This window comes from Alligator sinensis, unplaced genomic scaffold (genome assembly GCF_000455745.1).
Source record: "Alligator sinensis unplaced genomic scaffold, ASM45574v1 scaffold13_1, whole genome shotgun sequence".
Lineage (NCBI taxonomy): Eukaryota > Metazoa > Chordata > Crocodylia > Alligatoridae > Alligator > Alligator sinensis.
This window is the reverse complement of record NW_005841909.1, coordinates 1,439,826-1,456,416: the sequence shown is the minus strand read 5'-3', so window position 1 is coordinate 1,456,416 and position 16,591 is coordinate 1,439,826. Positions and strand designations below refer to the sequence as shown.

Sequence of the window (16,591 nt, the reverse complement as noted above, 5' to 3'; positions counted from 1 at the left end):
GAGAGTAGGACAACTGCAATACTTGACTCCAGAGTGATAAACATAAGATTGATACCTGGGGAGATGGGGAGGGGAGCTCAGACCAAAGAGGAGATATAGCTGCAGTCAGCTGTGTACCCATAGCGTAGATTGTATACTTCATATTTTATGCATTGAATTAAGACCATATAAGGAAGGACGGACAGGAAAAGCCAAGTTTAATAAAAATATAAATGTAGATCTTGAAAGGGACAGGAACTGTGAAAAAGCTTAGGCCTTAAATATTTTATCCCCAAGTAGGAGTCACAAGATTCATGCCACAAGTGGATACAGATATACTATTTCAAACACACTGGCCACTACCATACAACAGCTAAATTGCAGTATCTGCTTTATAAAAAGTGTTACGAAAAACATTTAATAAGGAACTCTATTGTACAATCCCAGGTTACACATTTACTTTGAGTATGCAGCTCAAGGCAAATACACTGGTAATTCCAAGTGTCTCTAAATATTCAATGTACACACTGAATTCCAAATCAGTCTTCACTTTTCCCCAGAGGCAGAAAGGGGAGAAAATACAATTAGGTCATTGCATACTGAAGCTTCTGTAAACTTCTGTGCTTCATTTCTGAGTGGGGTGAAAGGAAGACTGCAGTCGAGGTTTGGCTGTAAGGAAAATTAAAACAAACGTTCAGGCAGCAGTTAACCACTTTCCAGCATATAATTCGCTGTAGAAAGAGCAGATTTATTTCCCTACTGATTTTGTCATACTAAAAGTCACTGTCAATAGACAGCTATGCATAGTAGGTGTCAGAACAATTAACAGGCCATGTGTAAACCTAGGGACAAGAGGCAGAGGACAATGCTTTGATTGCGGGCTCACGAGACTAGTAAAGAATGTGGAGCTCTCAGCCCACTATCAAATGAGACCCCACAGCTAAGGTATACACGTTTAAAGGCAAAGTATAGGTTTTCTAGAAGAATCTTTATCTTCTTAAGGATGCAGAAAGCCTAGAGCAGAAAGCTGTGGGACAGGTAAGGGTTAGGCCAGATAAGGCCATGCTGGAGCCATCCGGCAGGGTGCTGCAGGCAGCATGGACGGCCAGTCCAGCCCTGCACACTGCATGTAATGTATGCCAGCCCCACTCTGCGCTTGGTGCATGTGGCACATGCTGCATGGGGTGCCCCATTGGACCCACCCCGCAGGCTGGCCCTGGGGCTAGTCTGGATTGGGCCTCAGGCTGTCCTTGTGTGCCGGAGCCAGCATGCAGGGCCAGTCCGGTGCAGGCAGCACATTCACTGAGCTAACCCGCTGTGCCACATGTAGCACTGGGCCCAGCCCACGCACCATACCAATGCACATGGACAGTCCAAGACCCGTAGGCAAGATCCTAGGGCTCTACAGGGATCTGGCCCACAGGCCACGTCTGACACTCCTGGCAGAGACTGACTAAAGAGTTGAAGATCTTGATGCCAATATGGCAATAAGGGACTGTGACATGTTTCTCAGAACAGTGGTTTAACAACCTTCCTGAAGTCACAGAATCCTTTCATATCACTTCTCTGGCCACAGAAACCCCTACCCCTACTCCTGGGTCCAGTCTGCCATTGCCCCAATCTTTTTGTAGAACTCCTGGGTTCTGCAGAATACAGTTTGATAACCACTGTTCTACACCAATAGCCACAATTAAAAAACTTTTTACTGCTAGCACATAACCCCTGCCCTCCGCCCCTCCCCTGCCTGGCATTTAATTTTCTCCTGTGATGAGAAATAAGCTAATAGATACCAGCTCAGTTTTGGACATGGAAGGATCCATTATGGTTGAAATCCACATTTAGGCTCCTGTGAAAAGCTCCACCCATAAAGGAGTTGGACACCCAAATCCCACTGCATTTCTAAAGGATTGCAGCACCTACTTTCCCTGCGCCTCTTTTGACAAGACCAGGACTAAAAGACAGTAGAGCTTCAAACAAGCAAAAGAGGTGAGGCAATCTAATAAGATGAAAAGAGGTCAGAAGAGAAGGTAGCACAGGATCTGTTTTTAACAAAGTGTATGCAAGAAGGAAAGGGGCAGAGCGGGGAAGGGGGAGAGAGAGGAGGGATACTTTTACAAGCAAATGATCTAAGGGTTTGATTTTCTAGACAGCTGGCAGTTTAGCCAAGTAAAGGATCAAGCAGTTTAACAGACATTAAGAATTTGTTTTCTTCTCCTTTCAACTCTTCCATTTGGCTCAGCCCGCACCCAGATTATGCAGTAAGGAACAAACAGTTGTAGAGGCACCACAAGTTGATGAGAGAAGAAGGGCTGCATTCATTAAAATTACCAGGTCAGAAATTATTGGATACTGTCTTCTTCTGCAATTAATTCACTGCAGCAGTTCAGATAATTTTACAGAAGCAGTTTAGAAGGCAGGTTATAGAATCATAGAATAGTAAGACTGGAAGGGACCTGTAAGATCATCAAGTCCTGCCATGGTTGAAAAGCATCATCCTGTAAATAGACGCTCAAGTAAAATTAAAGATGAACCTACCGCAACATCAAAAGGAGTTTCAGAGGTGGAGTCTCCATACAAAAAGTCTGAAAAATAAGATTGTTTCAATATTACACTTTTGCTTGATAGTTGTTACAGTTGCTTGATAGTTCTGGAAGTTCTGCTTAACCCTCCAAGTTTCTTTGTTTCAGGTTTTATAGCAAATGTATACCCTATCAGAGGGCAGATACAATACAAGATCTTGCACAGCTACTTTGCCATCAATTTGTTCGGTGTACCACAGATGTCAGAGAATACCACATAGACCCAGATACCACTCAATTATGAAAGACCAGGAGCCCTATATCAATACAATACCAAGGCACATGTTCTTGCATGCAACGTGTACACTGTTCCCAAACCTCACCAATTAGAAATCGGTGCTTTATAAAACAGGAAATACAGGAATAGCAGTTTCTGCAGGGTATGCCTCTGCAGGGTGGGAGGGAGGAAATGAATGAAGTAACTGTTATTATTCAGTTACTTACTTCTATCTTACCAGCATTTTTCAGGAACAAATCTGCCTTTCAAAAACAAAAGATGTGTATCTATCTGGGAACAAGTTCTAAGAAAATGCAATTGGTTCCAATGCCAATATATTTAATTTGTTATCTGATTAAAAGCAAAATAAAACCTTAACAATGCCACCTTACAATGTGTTTGTTAATGACTTGGAGGCTGGCATAAACAGCTTCTCGAGCAAGGTTGCAGATGACGCGAAACTGGGAAAGGGACTGCAAAACGTGCTGGAGAAATGGAGTTGAATTCAGAAGGATGCTGACAGACTGAAAAACTAGGCTGGAGCTAACAAAAGTTCAATGCTGACAACTGTTAAGGTGCTACACATTCGGAAGAATAATCAAAAATACAAATACAAAATGGGTGACACCTGACTGGATGGTAACGCCACAGAGAAGGATCTGAGAGTCGACATGAATCTGCAGGGAGGCAGCTGCAGAAAAGGTGAATTCAGTTTTGGGATCCATTAATAGAAGCATTAAGTGCAAGACACTGGAGGTGATAGTGCCCCTCTACTCAGCACTGGTTAGGCATCACTTGGAGTACTGTGTGCAGCTTTGGACTCCACATTTTAGAAAGGACTTAGAGAAGTTAAAAAAGGTCCACAGGTGACCAAAACGATAAATGAGATTGGAAGGCAAGTCATATGCAGACAGGCTAAAGAAACAGGCGTTTTTAGCTTGCAGAAAAGGTGCTTAAGAAGGGATACGATAGCAGTCTTCAAATACATGAAGGGAGAGAGAAAACATATTTTATCTTTTTGCAGAGCAGAATGTGGACCAATGGCTTGAAGGTGCAGCAAAGTAGGGTTACACTGAATAGCAGGAAAAACCTCTTTGCTGTTAGAACAGTGAGGCAGTGGAATAGTCTGCCTAGGGAAGTTGCAGAAACTCCATTATTAGTGGTATTCAAGAGAGGCTGGATAGGCATTGGTCAGGGATGATCTAGGTATAGCCATGCCTGTTCTACCATGGGTCTCTCTCATGCTTCTGGGATTTGCTGGTTGTTGCATGAGACCAGGAGGGATTTTTTTCCCCAGCTGCTGCTACATGCGTCAGGGTTGTGGGTTTTCTTTTTTTTCAAAGTCTTCCTCAGAGGCATTGGGAGTTGGCTGCAGCCACAGCTGGGGATTGTAACTGGGGTGTGTCAACACCCCTGCTGGGACTTAAACCCAGAGGTTCTTGGCTAAAAGGTCTTTCTGTTATGCTCAGTCAGACCAATCACCACATTTGGGGTCAGGAAGGAATTTTACCCAATGGTCAGACTTGTATGGACTGCGGAAGGTGGGGGCAGGGGGGCAGAAATTTGGTAGTGGGAGAGCATTCTCCCACTACCAAATTTCTGGACCTGTAGGGAGCCCTAAAGGCCAGATGACTCAGGGCCGCAGGCCACATCTGGTCCGCAGGCTGGGGGTTCAGCACCCCTGGGTTACACAATGGATTTGTATAAGATGATTTGAATAGGGATGATCCAGCTTCAGACACGGGGACCTATGGAGGTCTCTCCCAGCCCTGCTTCTCTATGATGCAAACCACAGCTATAAAGCAGCCCACCTGATTTATGCTCCAGTACATGCAGTTCTTCAGCAAGATTGGTTTCTGACTGAGCAGTCTCCTCTGGGCTGCTCATGACAATATCTTGCCCTGTTATATCTGTAGCAGAAAGCTCCATCTCCCCTGTCATATCTGAGCGTTTATTCTCAGGGTTTTCCAACATTTGAGTAAAAGGAACTGAGCTGCTTCTGTCATCTGGGAGTAAACACACCTCCATGGCAGCTACATTTGTTTCCTAGAGAGTCAAAAGGGAAGACAGAAAATGTGGGATTGTAAGAGGTTTTAAGTAGGGATTTGTTCAAGTCAGAAATGAATTTATTTTCTACTTCATTTTCAGTGAAAAAACTCTGAGCATGGAAAGCACAAAATGAAAGTCAGGACCAGGGCAGCCATAAAGCCAAGTTACACTAGACACTGTCACTCCACTATTAAAGAACTGCAAGAGAGAGCAGCTAGAGCAGTGGTTCTCAACTTTTTTGGAACCAAGGCACGCCCTCACTGGACTTGAGGCATCCATCCATAACTTTTGTGAACTGAGCGGCACCCAATTTCAAGAGCTAATTTATACATTACAGTGCTTACCAACTAACACAGAGGCTCGGCAGTAGGGGTGGAGGATCATCCAGGCAGGGACAAGCTTCAACCTGTCTTGTTTTCTTATCTCCTCACATACTGCAGCACCCCTCAAAGGATCTGATGGCACCTCAGGGTGCCCCAGAACCATGGTTGAGAATCAGTGAATTAGAGTCTCCCAGAATAATTTAGTAATCTTGTAGATTTACACAAGAGAAATCTGGCCATTTTAAATCCATTACTCTGATTCATTACAGGCAGAATCTGGTTCTGTGAATACCCATGTAATTAAAAACACAAGGATATCGTTAACTGTGGTAACCTATGATTACAGCACCCTGTGCTTGAAAAATGTTAGTTTTTACTGATGTAGGCTACAGTATTACCATAAATCTACATTATGCACAATTTGCAACTGCTCTTTTCAGGTATTTAGAACTGCCAAAACAAACTGCTGTACATTTGTTATTCCTCTGCTGTAACAATTAGCATATTACATAATTCACATCTTATGCTCAGCAAGCAGAATGTGGTTTGTGAGATCGTTAGAATCAGGGGTGAATATTGACAGGTTTCCATACATACTTGTATTTAGAACACAATTATGTACGTTTCATTGTCCAACTTACATTCTCTCTCTTTGCTGTGCCATTTATCAGTAGGCATTGTTCTTCTGCAGCTGGAAAAGCACTGAAAGAGAAACTCAAACATTTTCAGTCTTTTCAAAACTTCAGATTTTCACTTAGACTGGTTTTCATTATATGGTTTATTATAGCATTATATTGGTATTTTTGTCATTAGTTAGCTATATCAACATTTTTTGCCCAGAGAGTACATATATAAATCACACAGTGAAGTTATGTTTAGAAGCAAAGGCCTACTAATGACCAGAGGGTGGTGAAGGAAGGAAAACAAGCTAACAACTTACCCCTGCAGAATTTTAAAAAAGTAAATTGTATTAAGTGTTAATAATAATCATATGCACTACGAGGAGTCCATATCTTTCTGTTAAAAAGTTAATGTGTTACTTCTGTTAGTTAAAATGAAGCTGCATTTGTGTATTTACCTTTGCTCAGGCATGCTGCCCAACAGGGTTTTTTCTGATGGAGACTGGATTGTATTACAATTTTGTGGGGCACAAAAACCACTGGCTGCTGGCATAGATTGCATTGTAACAGTGTTCTCAGAGTTGCAGGGAATTGAGTGGGCATTTTGAAGTGAAGTTTGACTGTGTGACCTTGGAGTTGTCATAGTTTTAGAAACCCGCTGGGAAGTTCTGCCAGGTGTCTTGGAAAGCAAACCTAAAAAAGTTTTTAGTGTTTCATTAGATGGGACATGTTTCTATGAACAAGGATACACATGTTATCAAGATTTTAATTATAAACATTTCCTAATTTACCATTCTCACCATTTGCCAGTAGTATAAGTAGTAGTAACTAGGTTGAAGATGCTACTAATACAGCTTAGGAGTCCAAAAAAAATTTTAAAAGCCATGACAATTTAATTTATTCTAGCACAAATCTTCAGTTTTTACATCCTTTCCATTAAAAAATTATGCTATTATGAAAACTAGAAGCAAACAGACTTGACTGGTTTACACTCCTGTTTTACTGACCAAACTAATGAAGATATACACAGCATATTGTTAGTATTTATTTTAGCTTTAATTTCTAGTATTAATAAAGATCTTTCAGAATTAGATTTCAAATAGCACCATCAAGTTTATAATCATTCTGCTTCAACTCTCAGATTTAGTTTTGCCAGAAGATCCCAGTGCTGAAACCTTCTCACTTAAAGGTCTCAGGGAATTAGAGGTGCATTAAAATATTACTAGTGTTCATAATATGGAATAGAATCAAAGAAAAACAGCAACTGAGCAACTCTCAGCATCTAGAAAGGTGGCACAAAAAAGGTTAAGTGGCTCTCTTTAATGGCTCAGGATCCAGGTACTGAAAATACTGGTCTATCAATCAAACTGCAATACAGAAAGATACAGTATGCTCTTAACTACATGACCAACATGGTGCCTCTACCTGGGATCCCTGGAGCACTACACCTAGGATCTCTTGACTGTATATTAACAACTTTTTACAGAAGCAGGATGTTAGCTGCCGTGGTCCCCCTGCTTTACCTGTGGCAAGTTAAGGTGTTGTCTTGTGTAGTGTCAGAATTGATGGTAGGTTTCCTAAGTGGTTAGATAATGGATCTGTATAGGATGGTTTACATAGGGATGACCTCTGGAGGTCCCTTCCAACCCAACTTCTCTATGATTCTTCTAAAAGGCATAAATCTCCTTGTTAAGATCTGGAAGCTTTGTTCTGTTCACATAACTAACAAAAGTATATAGCTTAAAAGCTTTGTAGCTAACTAGGTACTGATAAGCCCCGACAAAACATTTTCACATTATCTTGAACTTGTATAGCAGACACCTCAGTTTATAGGAATTAATTAAAATTGACATATCTGTGCAAAAAATATTTTCCTTAGGTTCTCTTATGTAATGATCTTTGAGGTGAAACACCACCATCCAGAAGAGCTGCAGTTAGACAAATCTGGTCCAATTCAAAGCAAATTCCCCTCCGACGCCCCAACATGAGTTCCTTCAGTAGCCCCCAGTCACAGAAATAAGAATAAAATGTACTGACCTGGAAAAGATTTCGCAGGACTTTCAATTCTGAAAAATCCAGCCTCAAACACCACTTTTTCTACTTCCTTTGGCATCCTTTGGGCTGTAGGCTCAGCGTCTCCTTCCTGCTTCATTTTATCCTTCATTACTGCTCTGAAAGCAGCAAAACGATTTCTGGCAGATTTTTCAGCAGCCCCCCCTTTGGGCTTGGATATTCCACCTCGGACAACTTTCTTCTGAAAGTTAGGAGAGAGAACATAGATCAAAGTTTATCCTAACTACAGCTAAACTACAGCTGCCTTACTACTACAGAAGTAATAAACAGGGAATCTACTCACTGAAGAGGTCACCCATGCTCATCTCTATGACCTCTTGTACTAGCATTCATCTATTTTGGGGATGGCAGAAACAGAGAAATTTCTCTTCGAGAAGTGCTGAAGTTAAAGCCTGCAGTTCAAAAGTACTCTCAGCACAATTAACATCTCACTATCAAACCTTTTCCTTTTGTTCAGGGTCTTGCGAGTAGTGGCATACAGACATTCCTATCGAATAGGGCAGGGGTCAGCAACCTACAGCTCCCAGACTGGATTCAGACTATGGAGCTATTTTATCTTGCTTGCAGAGCTGGTGGGGGAGTAGGGGGGGGCGGTCTCACATGGGTGGCAGGGAGAAGCAAGAGCAGCTGCACGGCAAGGGAAGCACTAACAGTGGCTGCGCAAGCTGGATTGGAAGCAGTCGGTGCTCAGTTATGTTTTTTAGATGGTGTTGGATTGGTTTATACCCAGTCAAAAGTTTAACTCCAGCTGTAGCACTGCTCTAAGGATAGCTGCTTTTACCAAGGTGTTGGCAACCCACAGCTTAAGAGAAGGCTGGACAGGCATCTGGCTGGGGTCATCTGACCCCAGAACTTTTTCCTGCCTAGGCAGGGGTCAGACTCGATGATCGGTTGAGGTCCCTTCCAACCCAAATATCTATGAATCTATAACCCACAACTTGTGGGACAGATCTGGCCTGCTCTTCACTATGGGTGCACAAATCCCCAGCTGTTTGATCCTTGCCACATTTGGCTACTGGTACACTGATTGCCTCCACACTTCAGCTGGCTGCTCCAGCCTGCATGGAGGCCTGCTTTTCCTCACTGTACCCTCTACTCCCTATCACTGGACCCTAGGTCCTAGCTTTTATATTGCTGTGGGTGCCACCCAGCTGGGTGGCACATGCAGCATTTAAAAGCAGTAGAGCCATGAACAAGGTTGGAGAGTGGCAGGGAAGGGTGGCATTTAAACCCCAAGAGCTGGGAACCAGGACAAGGATAGCTTCTCCCAAACCTGAAATCCTCTAGGTCTCTGGGAAAGCTCCAAACCTGTCTCCTGTAGCTGTACTCCTCCAGGTTGAATTGAGGCCTCTCTTCCCACCTTAGAATGCTCCCCCCATCCCAGCAAACACTCCCTTGGAAAGAGGAAGGGAAAGCAAAGGACTATGGGACATTGGGTATCCTTAACACTGAGGGAAGCATATAGCCATTCAACTTAGGCAAGGAGGGATACCTCTACCTGGTTGGAAGGGGTAGAACTTCCTTGCAGAAGACCCATTTTTCTTCCACAAGAAAGCCTTTGAACAGTAGTATGCTCTCTTTTTCTGTCAGGAGAAATCCTTTCCTCCCAACATAAATGCAATGTCTGCTCATGGCCTTAGACAGTTCACGTTGTTGCCGATTAGTATCTTAAACCAGATTTTTAGAAATACCTTGATGACTTCTTTGCTTGGGATGTTAACTGGCTGCCACCCGTTCTCTTGAAGCTTCCGTAAGTTTTCAAATTTTTTATTCACATCATCTACCTGTTGAAGAACGAAAAAGGGAACAGGGCTAGTTTATGACAGTTACAATGGACAGATTGTTTTATTCAAACTATCTTTAGAACAGCTTGTGTATGTTGCTAGCTTTGCATTAAATATAGAAGCAGACTGAACTACAACAGAGTGGAAGAAAAATGTACCAAAGCCTCCCAGGTAATACATTTTATGTAAGTGTTACACTAATACTCAAACATTAGATTAGAAGATGATTGCATTATTCAGAAGGGAACTTGTAACATCTAATTTAAGCCTCATGTGGTAAGTGTACAATCACATCCAGAAGAATTTAGCTCCTATAATTAAAGGAGTCAGCTTACAGCCTACTCTTCATGTTGAACTAACATTGTATGTTAGAAATTGTTCTATCAAAGATGTTTTCTTCCTAAGGATTATGGAACACATTATACAATAGACCCAAAAGTGGCAACACCAAAACTCCCTGTGCAGAAAACACCTCAGTATAGACTTGTTTGCTATATCTGCCTCCTTTTCCAGACACCTTCATAGTCTGTTTGGTCCTTTCTTAGGGCATGAGAAAACTACAAGCACAAGCTAGCAAGACAGTAGTCTCATTCAATGACGAGTCAGAGAGCTGTACAAGTATTTTGTTAATCTCTTAAATAGTGGAGGTCAAGATGGCTCTGTGCATGGTAGACTGACCCTAGAAATATTATCCCTCTTATTCCACAAGTTTTCTCCTGCCACTCAGTACGCACCAGGAACTGAACAAGGAGGGAAGAATTATTTCAAGTTTGTCTCCGCAGCTTCCCCATTCTTCCTCCTAGGCAAAAAAAGCTTTCTGCAACCTCTCCATTAACACAATATTAGTTTATACCACTCTTCCTGATACAGAACTACCTTCATTAAACAAAGGGGTTTTTTTTCCAAGATGCCTGCAAGTTTACAGAACGTAGATACACCCACTTTCTGGAGGGAATCCAAAGGACAAAATAAATTCCCTTCTAGAAAATACATCTGAACTATTATGACCCTCATTTTCCCCACTGGATTCCAATGAGTTGTAAACACTGTTCTCTGTTCTAGTCTCTTACAGTCCTTCCAGCCTGGTACCAGACTGAAGTTTGGACTTCATTGCATAGCCTTCTTAGCACGCTGGCTAAGAACTGGTAACCAGACCACTGAGGCGGGAAATACAAAATACTGGGGTCTAAAACGCAAGAGAGCAAGTTCCACACAAAGAACACAACACATTGAAAAAAAATTATATTAATTGTGCAGAGTTTCTGTATTTTGCTTAATATTGAGTACATACCTGAAAACTAACCATATCCCAAAATCCATCCAGATCTGTGCATGTTGTTTCCTTTTCACCACGTTTGAATTCACAGTTATCTACCAGTCCTTCAAACTGTTTAAACCTTTCTGTTATGAGCAGTCTTGTCTGACCAACTGTCGTGCGAATCAGATCTTTTGCTAATGGCAACAAGAAGTCAGTTATTAAAAAAAAAACCCAAAACAAAGCCTCAAAAGTATCCCTCAATTGATAACTAAAGTGGCTTTAACTGATCAAGTATAAAGTGCTACCCTGAGGATCTTCAAAGGAGACTGGACGCACACCGAGATGGGGTTATTTGACCCCAGCAGTCTTTTCTGCACAGAGCAGGGGGGCTGGACCCTATGATCTCACAAGATCCCTTCCAGCCCTAAACTGCTGTGAATCTGTGTGCTGGAATTTACTTCCTATGTAATCAGACTTCAGATCTGCAGCATCCCTAACAACACTTATAGTCCTCATACATAGCAGACCATTCCTCATATACACTTATTCATAGAACTTTAGAAGGGAACCTTATATATACGGTCACTCCCCCCGCCCCCCGCCAAAAGAACAATTATGTGTATACTGGTTTACAATTCAATGCAACATTTTTCATATTACTTATGTTTCTTGCTGAATTTGAAGAACTTCATTCATTTCTTTAGTGACTAGCAAATGCCACCACGCTAAGCATTCCCCACTTAACTTTTACTTCTAATGTGAAGAGTCTCACATCAAAATATTCATATAAACCATATGGCTTTGCCCAGTAACCAATCTAAATGTTACAGACAACACTAAATGGCCAAAACAATACAAGAACAGTGCTCTCCCCCTTCCTCCAAGATGCATGGAAGGTACAAGAAACCCACCCTGGGACTGACCACCTGTTTGCTCTTACCATCCTCTGGGATGTCCAGATCACATTTTCCATCCCACTGGAGACACTCTGACACCAGCCTCTCAGTCTCAGACTGCAGAACATTTCTAAAAAATAAAGGGAAGGTAAAGAATTGTGGGGGGGAATAAAAGTTTAAAAATAGTCTGCCACTATCACAATTGTAGCCTTTGGTGCTATCTTTTAACCTCTTATTTTGACAAAAAAGTGCCTCTTTTGGAACAGGACTAATTGGATTTTTTTTTTAGCTTGCTGGTCTAGTCTAAGCCAGTGTTTCCAAAACTTTGGAGTTTACCCTAGTGGGTTATAAAGTCAACCGCTCCGGTGGGTTGTAAAGTCAGTCACTCTCATTCCACCCCCTCCCCTCAGCCAATTGTCACTTATTCCTCAACAAAGCATAACACACAGTTTGGGAAGTTATGACTTGAGCAAACACTTGGAGATAGTTGCCCTTACTCTCAAGCTTGCTCCTCTTGATTTAAAGCATTAACCTTTATGAAAGAAAGCAAAAGCGAGTGAAAGCATTGTCTACTGCAAAGGAACAAACAGAATAAGAATGGAGGATTTGCTTAGTTCATTCTAAGAAAAATGTGACATACATCTACAATCCAATACATATTAACATTTAAGCTATTTGTCCATTTTAAGGACTCCTAGGAAAAGCTACAGGAGAATGAACTAGGATTAACAAAAACCTAAAATAGGGCACATCATGCTCTGGCTCTTCTGTTTTGTCCTGTTTTGTTTCCATTGCTGAGACATCTGAAAACATTGGAATAGTTTCATTTGATTTCTGAACGCCTTCCTCATTTGAGAGAGAGCCTGAAAAACAAGTGAGGGACATTTTAATGATACTATTTTAGTATTTGGCAAAAGGAGGAGTAAATTAAGTGAATCACAATACTACACCTTTCTTTGCTTTTGGAGATTTTGTAGGAATCTGCTGTTGTTCAGAGCTTTTATCAGTGCCTCTCTCAGCAGCTGAAGTGTTACTTTCTGAATCAGACTTTTGTGCCACAGCTTCTCTGCAATTTTTTTCTGACCCCATACTAGGGAAAAGTAAGAGGAGCAATTTTTTTAGCAGGTCTTAAAATTGGCAAAGATAACCAACAGTTAACACAATTAAAGGGCCAAGACATCTTGGAGAAAAAGGTTAAGTGGGGAAATAACGAGTTTTCAAAGATTTGAAAATCTGTCAAAGAGGGAGAACGTATGTGCTCCCTTGCTGTAGAGGGCAGGACATGAAGCAATGGCTTTAATGTGCGGCACTGTCTATTTATTGGATGTCAGGAAAAACTTCCTGTTGTTAGAAGAGCGAGGCAATGGAACAGACTGCCCAGAGGAGTTCTGGAACCTCCTTCACTGGAGGTTTTCCAGAGGAGGCTGGATAAGCATTGCTGAGGGATGATTCAGGAAAAGCATTTCTGCACTGAGACAAGGGGTTGGATCAGATTACCCTCAAAGTCCCTTCCAACCCACAATCCTATGATCTTCATGTTCCATGAAATCTAAATCAACTGCTTTCTGAAAGGAGGGGCTTTTCTAAACCCAAAAGAAAGTGTGTATTTCATAGTATATATTAAGACACCACATTATCTTGGAATCCTGTACTTCTAAAGCATGGGATTATAGTCTAGGACTTCCTTCACCGTTCCTTTGTCAAATGTGGACCTGGGGGATAGTGATTTCTAGAGGATTGTGGAGAGTGCTCTTATTACATGTTAGATGGCCATTCAGTTCATACATTTCCTCAGATTAAATATCAGAGTGCTTTCCACGTCAAATGGCAATGGCAGTTCTTAATCATTTAGGAAGTCATCAACAGGAAGCTGAATGACAAGAAGAGAAGATTCTTACACTAGAGAGCTCCAGGTGAAGCTAGGTGTCAAAAATGCGTTTGCCCTGGAAGGAGTCATGGGTGTAACTTTGTAAGCTGTTAAGCCATCTAATGGCTGAAATACAAAGTTCTGAGGAGCAAAAGAGCGTGTTCGCTGCCTCGCTGGAGCAGGACTATTCGTCACTGGTAAGTTATTTTCCTGTACGGTCTTTTCCTCAAGAAGTTCTAGTGATGCTGAATTTTTGGAGTCAATAACCAAGTCTTCAGTTATTGGGTGCAGAGTATTTTCTTCCCCTTCATGTTTAGAAGGTAGGGTCTGTAATAGCACAAGACAGACAAAGCAAACATTTAAATAAGATGTGAAGCACATGGACATGATCTGTACGCTACAGTATGTCACCTGGTTACTGCAACATTTACTGTTTGCGTATGCTAGAGTAGTATAATAGCAGAGGTGTTAGAAAATTGCTGGAAGGCAACAACAACTCCTCATAATCAGCCTCCTGGTGAATATGACAGGACTTAAGAGACTGGCTAAACTATGAAATAGGAAAATATGACATCCAGGATGCATAAGCTACAAAGATGCAAAGGGTGCAAAGTTGCATGACTTGTTTTGCCTCAGCTGGAAGCCAAAAGATCAAAATGACACTAGTGATTAAAGTCGCTCTAACAAAGGGAAAGCTGCAGTCAGGGATCTGGGCATGAGGAACAAAAGAGTGAAGCAGCAAAAGCTTCCTGGCCCATCTGCAAAGGGTGGCAGGAGTTCAGATGACATAAGCATGCATTTAGACTATTTATTGTGTTGTTAAATCCCTTTTATCTCATATAATGTTCCCCCCACCCTATGGTTTGAGTGCTGGAAGCTGCAGAGAAGCAGGGGGTAGAAAATTCTGGACATGTCCGAATCACCTTTCCCCTTCAGCATCCATACTTTCCCGGGAACACAGAAGCAGGGGTCCATGCAACTCCTTACTCTCTCCTGCCCATCAGGGTCTTTCCTCACCCACTAGGAAAATCCTAGGGAAACTTTGGGCGCTAGGCACTGAAGCATGCAGGAATTGGTACTCACTGCCACCCCTTGCTGGAAATTTGACAGCACTGCAATGCCTAAAAGTAGATGGGTATACTTTGAACCCTTTGCAGTGTATATGCAGACACCTCTGAACCAAGAAAATTGTGAACTGTCCCCAGTCAGTGACCTACTTGGAACAGTTCAAGTGTGATCTGTGTCCACACCCTTAAACTCCATTCCATTTTACTTTAGCTTTAAAATACTACATTGTAGGTTTTAGTCATAAGGATGTATTCTACCCAAGGGATAGAACTGGTAGTTTGAAACTTCCACGAAACTAGGAAATTAAGATAGTGATAGAATTTCTATCCACAAATTAAAACTAGGTTTAAGTTTAGATTCAAGCCTCAAGGTTCACTATAATTGAATGTTCTTGCTTTGAGCCTGAGACTTGCATTCCTTCCTTAACAGGCTGGTTACACCTAGATAGTGGTGAGATAAAGAGGTTAGCTTGATTTCATGTAACACACTGCTATAATCAAAACACAGACAAGTTATTACCACAGTGAAGACCTCAATCTTAAATTACAGCAGTGAGATAATAAGTCTGTGTAGTACCATGGTTGGTGCTAGTTTTAGTTCCCAGATTTCAGTGGATTAAATGCTGACCCAGAAATTCACCTGATACTTTTGGTAGTTCTCAATCTTAAAATTACATTTTGTAACTATGAAAATACTGTTCTATTGTCTGAGCACAAAAAATCTGTTCAGACACTTATGCGTGCAAACTGATGCAACACTTCTGCAAGTCTTCAGTGAGGAATGGATTATACTAATTCAAAAGTGCTAGTTTTGAAACAGTATATTGTGAATGCAATGCAGAACTTTCTATTCAAGAAATGAAGCCCAGGGCATTACAAATGTCCATACTGAATATTGCCTGCATCTAGTATCAAAGGTTTAGTTTGAAATCAGAGTCCTTAATATTCACAGTGTAAAATAATCAAGTCTGAAAACTTTAAGATAAAAATTTAAGGAAAACTAAAGGTGTCAAAGATCCAGCCTGCAAAGCCCCATTATCTGGCCTCTGATGCTGTCCAAAATGCCACTGGACCAGCCCCATGCACAAGGCCAGACATGTGCACTGCACACTGCAACCGCCCCAGCAGATCTAGGACCCATGATGCACATGGTGCCCACTTTAAGGCTCAGCTTCCAGCACCAGCCCCAGACAGTCTGGGACACACTGCACCCAGTACCCGTTCCAGGATAAAAATCACAAGGTCCTAGGAACGGGCACCACAGTCATAGACTGGCTATGGGGTGGGGAGAAGCACCACTCATGGCACAGAACCCAGACTGGCATGACAAACTGGGGGAAACAGCAGGTCTGTGGGCCTGATCTGGCCTATATATTGGCCCCATGCCATTAATCTGGCCAACAGGGTCAGAAGAGTTTGACACCCTTAAGTTAAACAGCACTCAATTTCCAGTTACCTAAACCAGACCTTACATCAAAACAGATCTATTGTAGAACAAGTACTTTCACCTGGCATTAGCCTGCTGTAGATATTGTTGAATGTTAGTACTGTTCATTTTTCATAACTACATTACGTACCTTATTTTTGTCAGCTTTGATCTCTTTTTGCTCTTTTTCTTTACTTGCTGCCTTTTTTTGTGGTTGGACACCTAAGGTAGAAGAAATTCCGACCATTTAAGATGGTGGTCTCCAGCCTTTTAAAGTAGGAGATCACTTTTAATTTAAAAGCAACCCAAAATCTACCATGCACCACCCCCACCCCCACCACACACACACACTCAGCAGGTAAGTGTGTGGGTAGGGAAAAGAGGGGCGTGTAGATTGAGACAGAGGGAGAAAAAAATTATTTGGGGGCATGTCCCCCCACCAGAGGTAAGTCT

General features: G+C 41.9%; 1 protein-coding gene across 1 annotated transcript in view; it reads right to left on the bottom strand.

Moving 5' to 3' along the window:
- Nucleotides 1–353: 353 nt before the first annotated feature.
- DLGAP5 (DLG associated protein 5) overlaps nt 354–16,591 on the bottom strand; it is a 46,260-nt gene continuing 30,022 nt past the window's right edge. The window contains exons 8-20 of the mRNA XM_014517438.2: nt 16,290–16,360; nt 13,677–13,972; nt 12,729–12,868; nt 12,515–12,641; nt 11,823–11,908; nt 10,916–11,076; nt 9,532–9,624; nt 7,805–8,021; nt 6,226–6,460; nt 5,789–5,849; nt 4,587–4,821; nt 2,515–2,561; nt 354–648 (exon numbers count right to left, since the gene is read on the bottom strand). Of these exons, the coding sequence (XP_014372924.1) occupies nt 526–648; nt 2,515–2,561; nt 4,587–4,821; nt 5,789–5,849; nt 6,226–6,460; nt 7,805–8,021; nt 9,532–9,624; nt 10,916–11,076; nt 11,823–11,908; nt 12,515–12,641; nt 12,729–12,868; nt 13,677–13,972; nt 16,290–16,360 (1,892 nt within the window). The 3' untranslated portion in view covers nt 354–525. The remainder of the gene's footprint in view (nt 649–2,514; nt 2,562–4,586; nt 4,822–5,788; nt 5,850–6,225; nt 6,461–7,804; nt 8,022–9,531; nt 9,625–10,915; nt 11,077–11,822; nt 11,909–12,514; nt 12,642–12,728; nt 12,869–13,676; nt 13,973–16,289; nt 16,361–16,591) is intronic.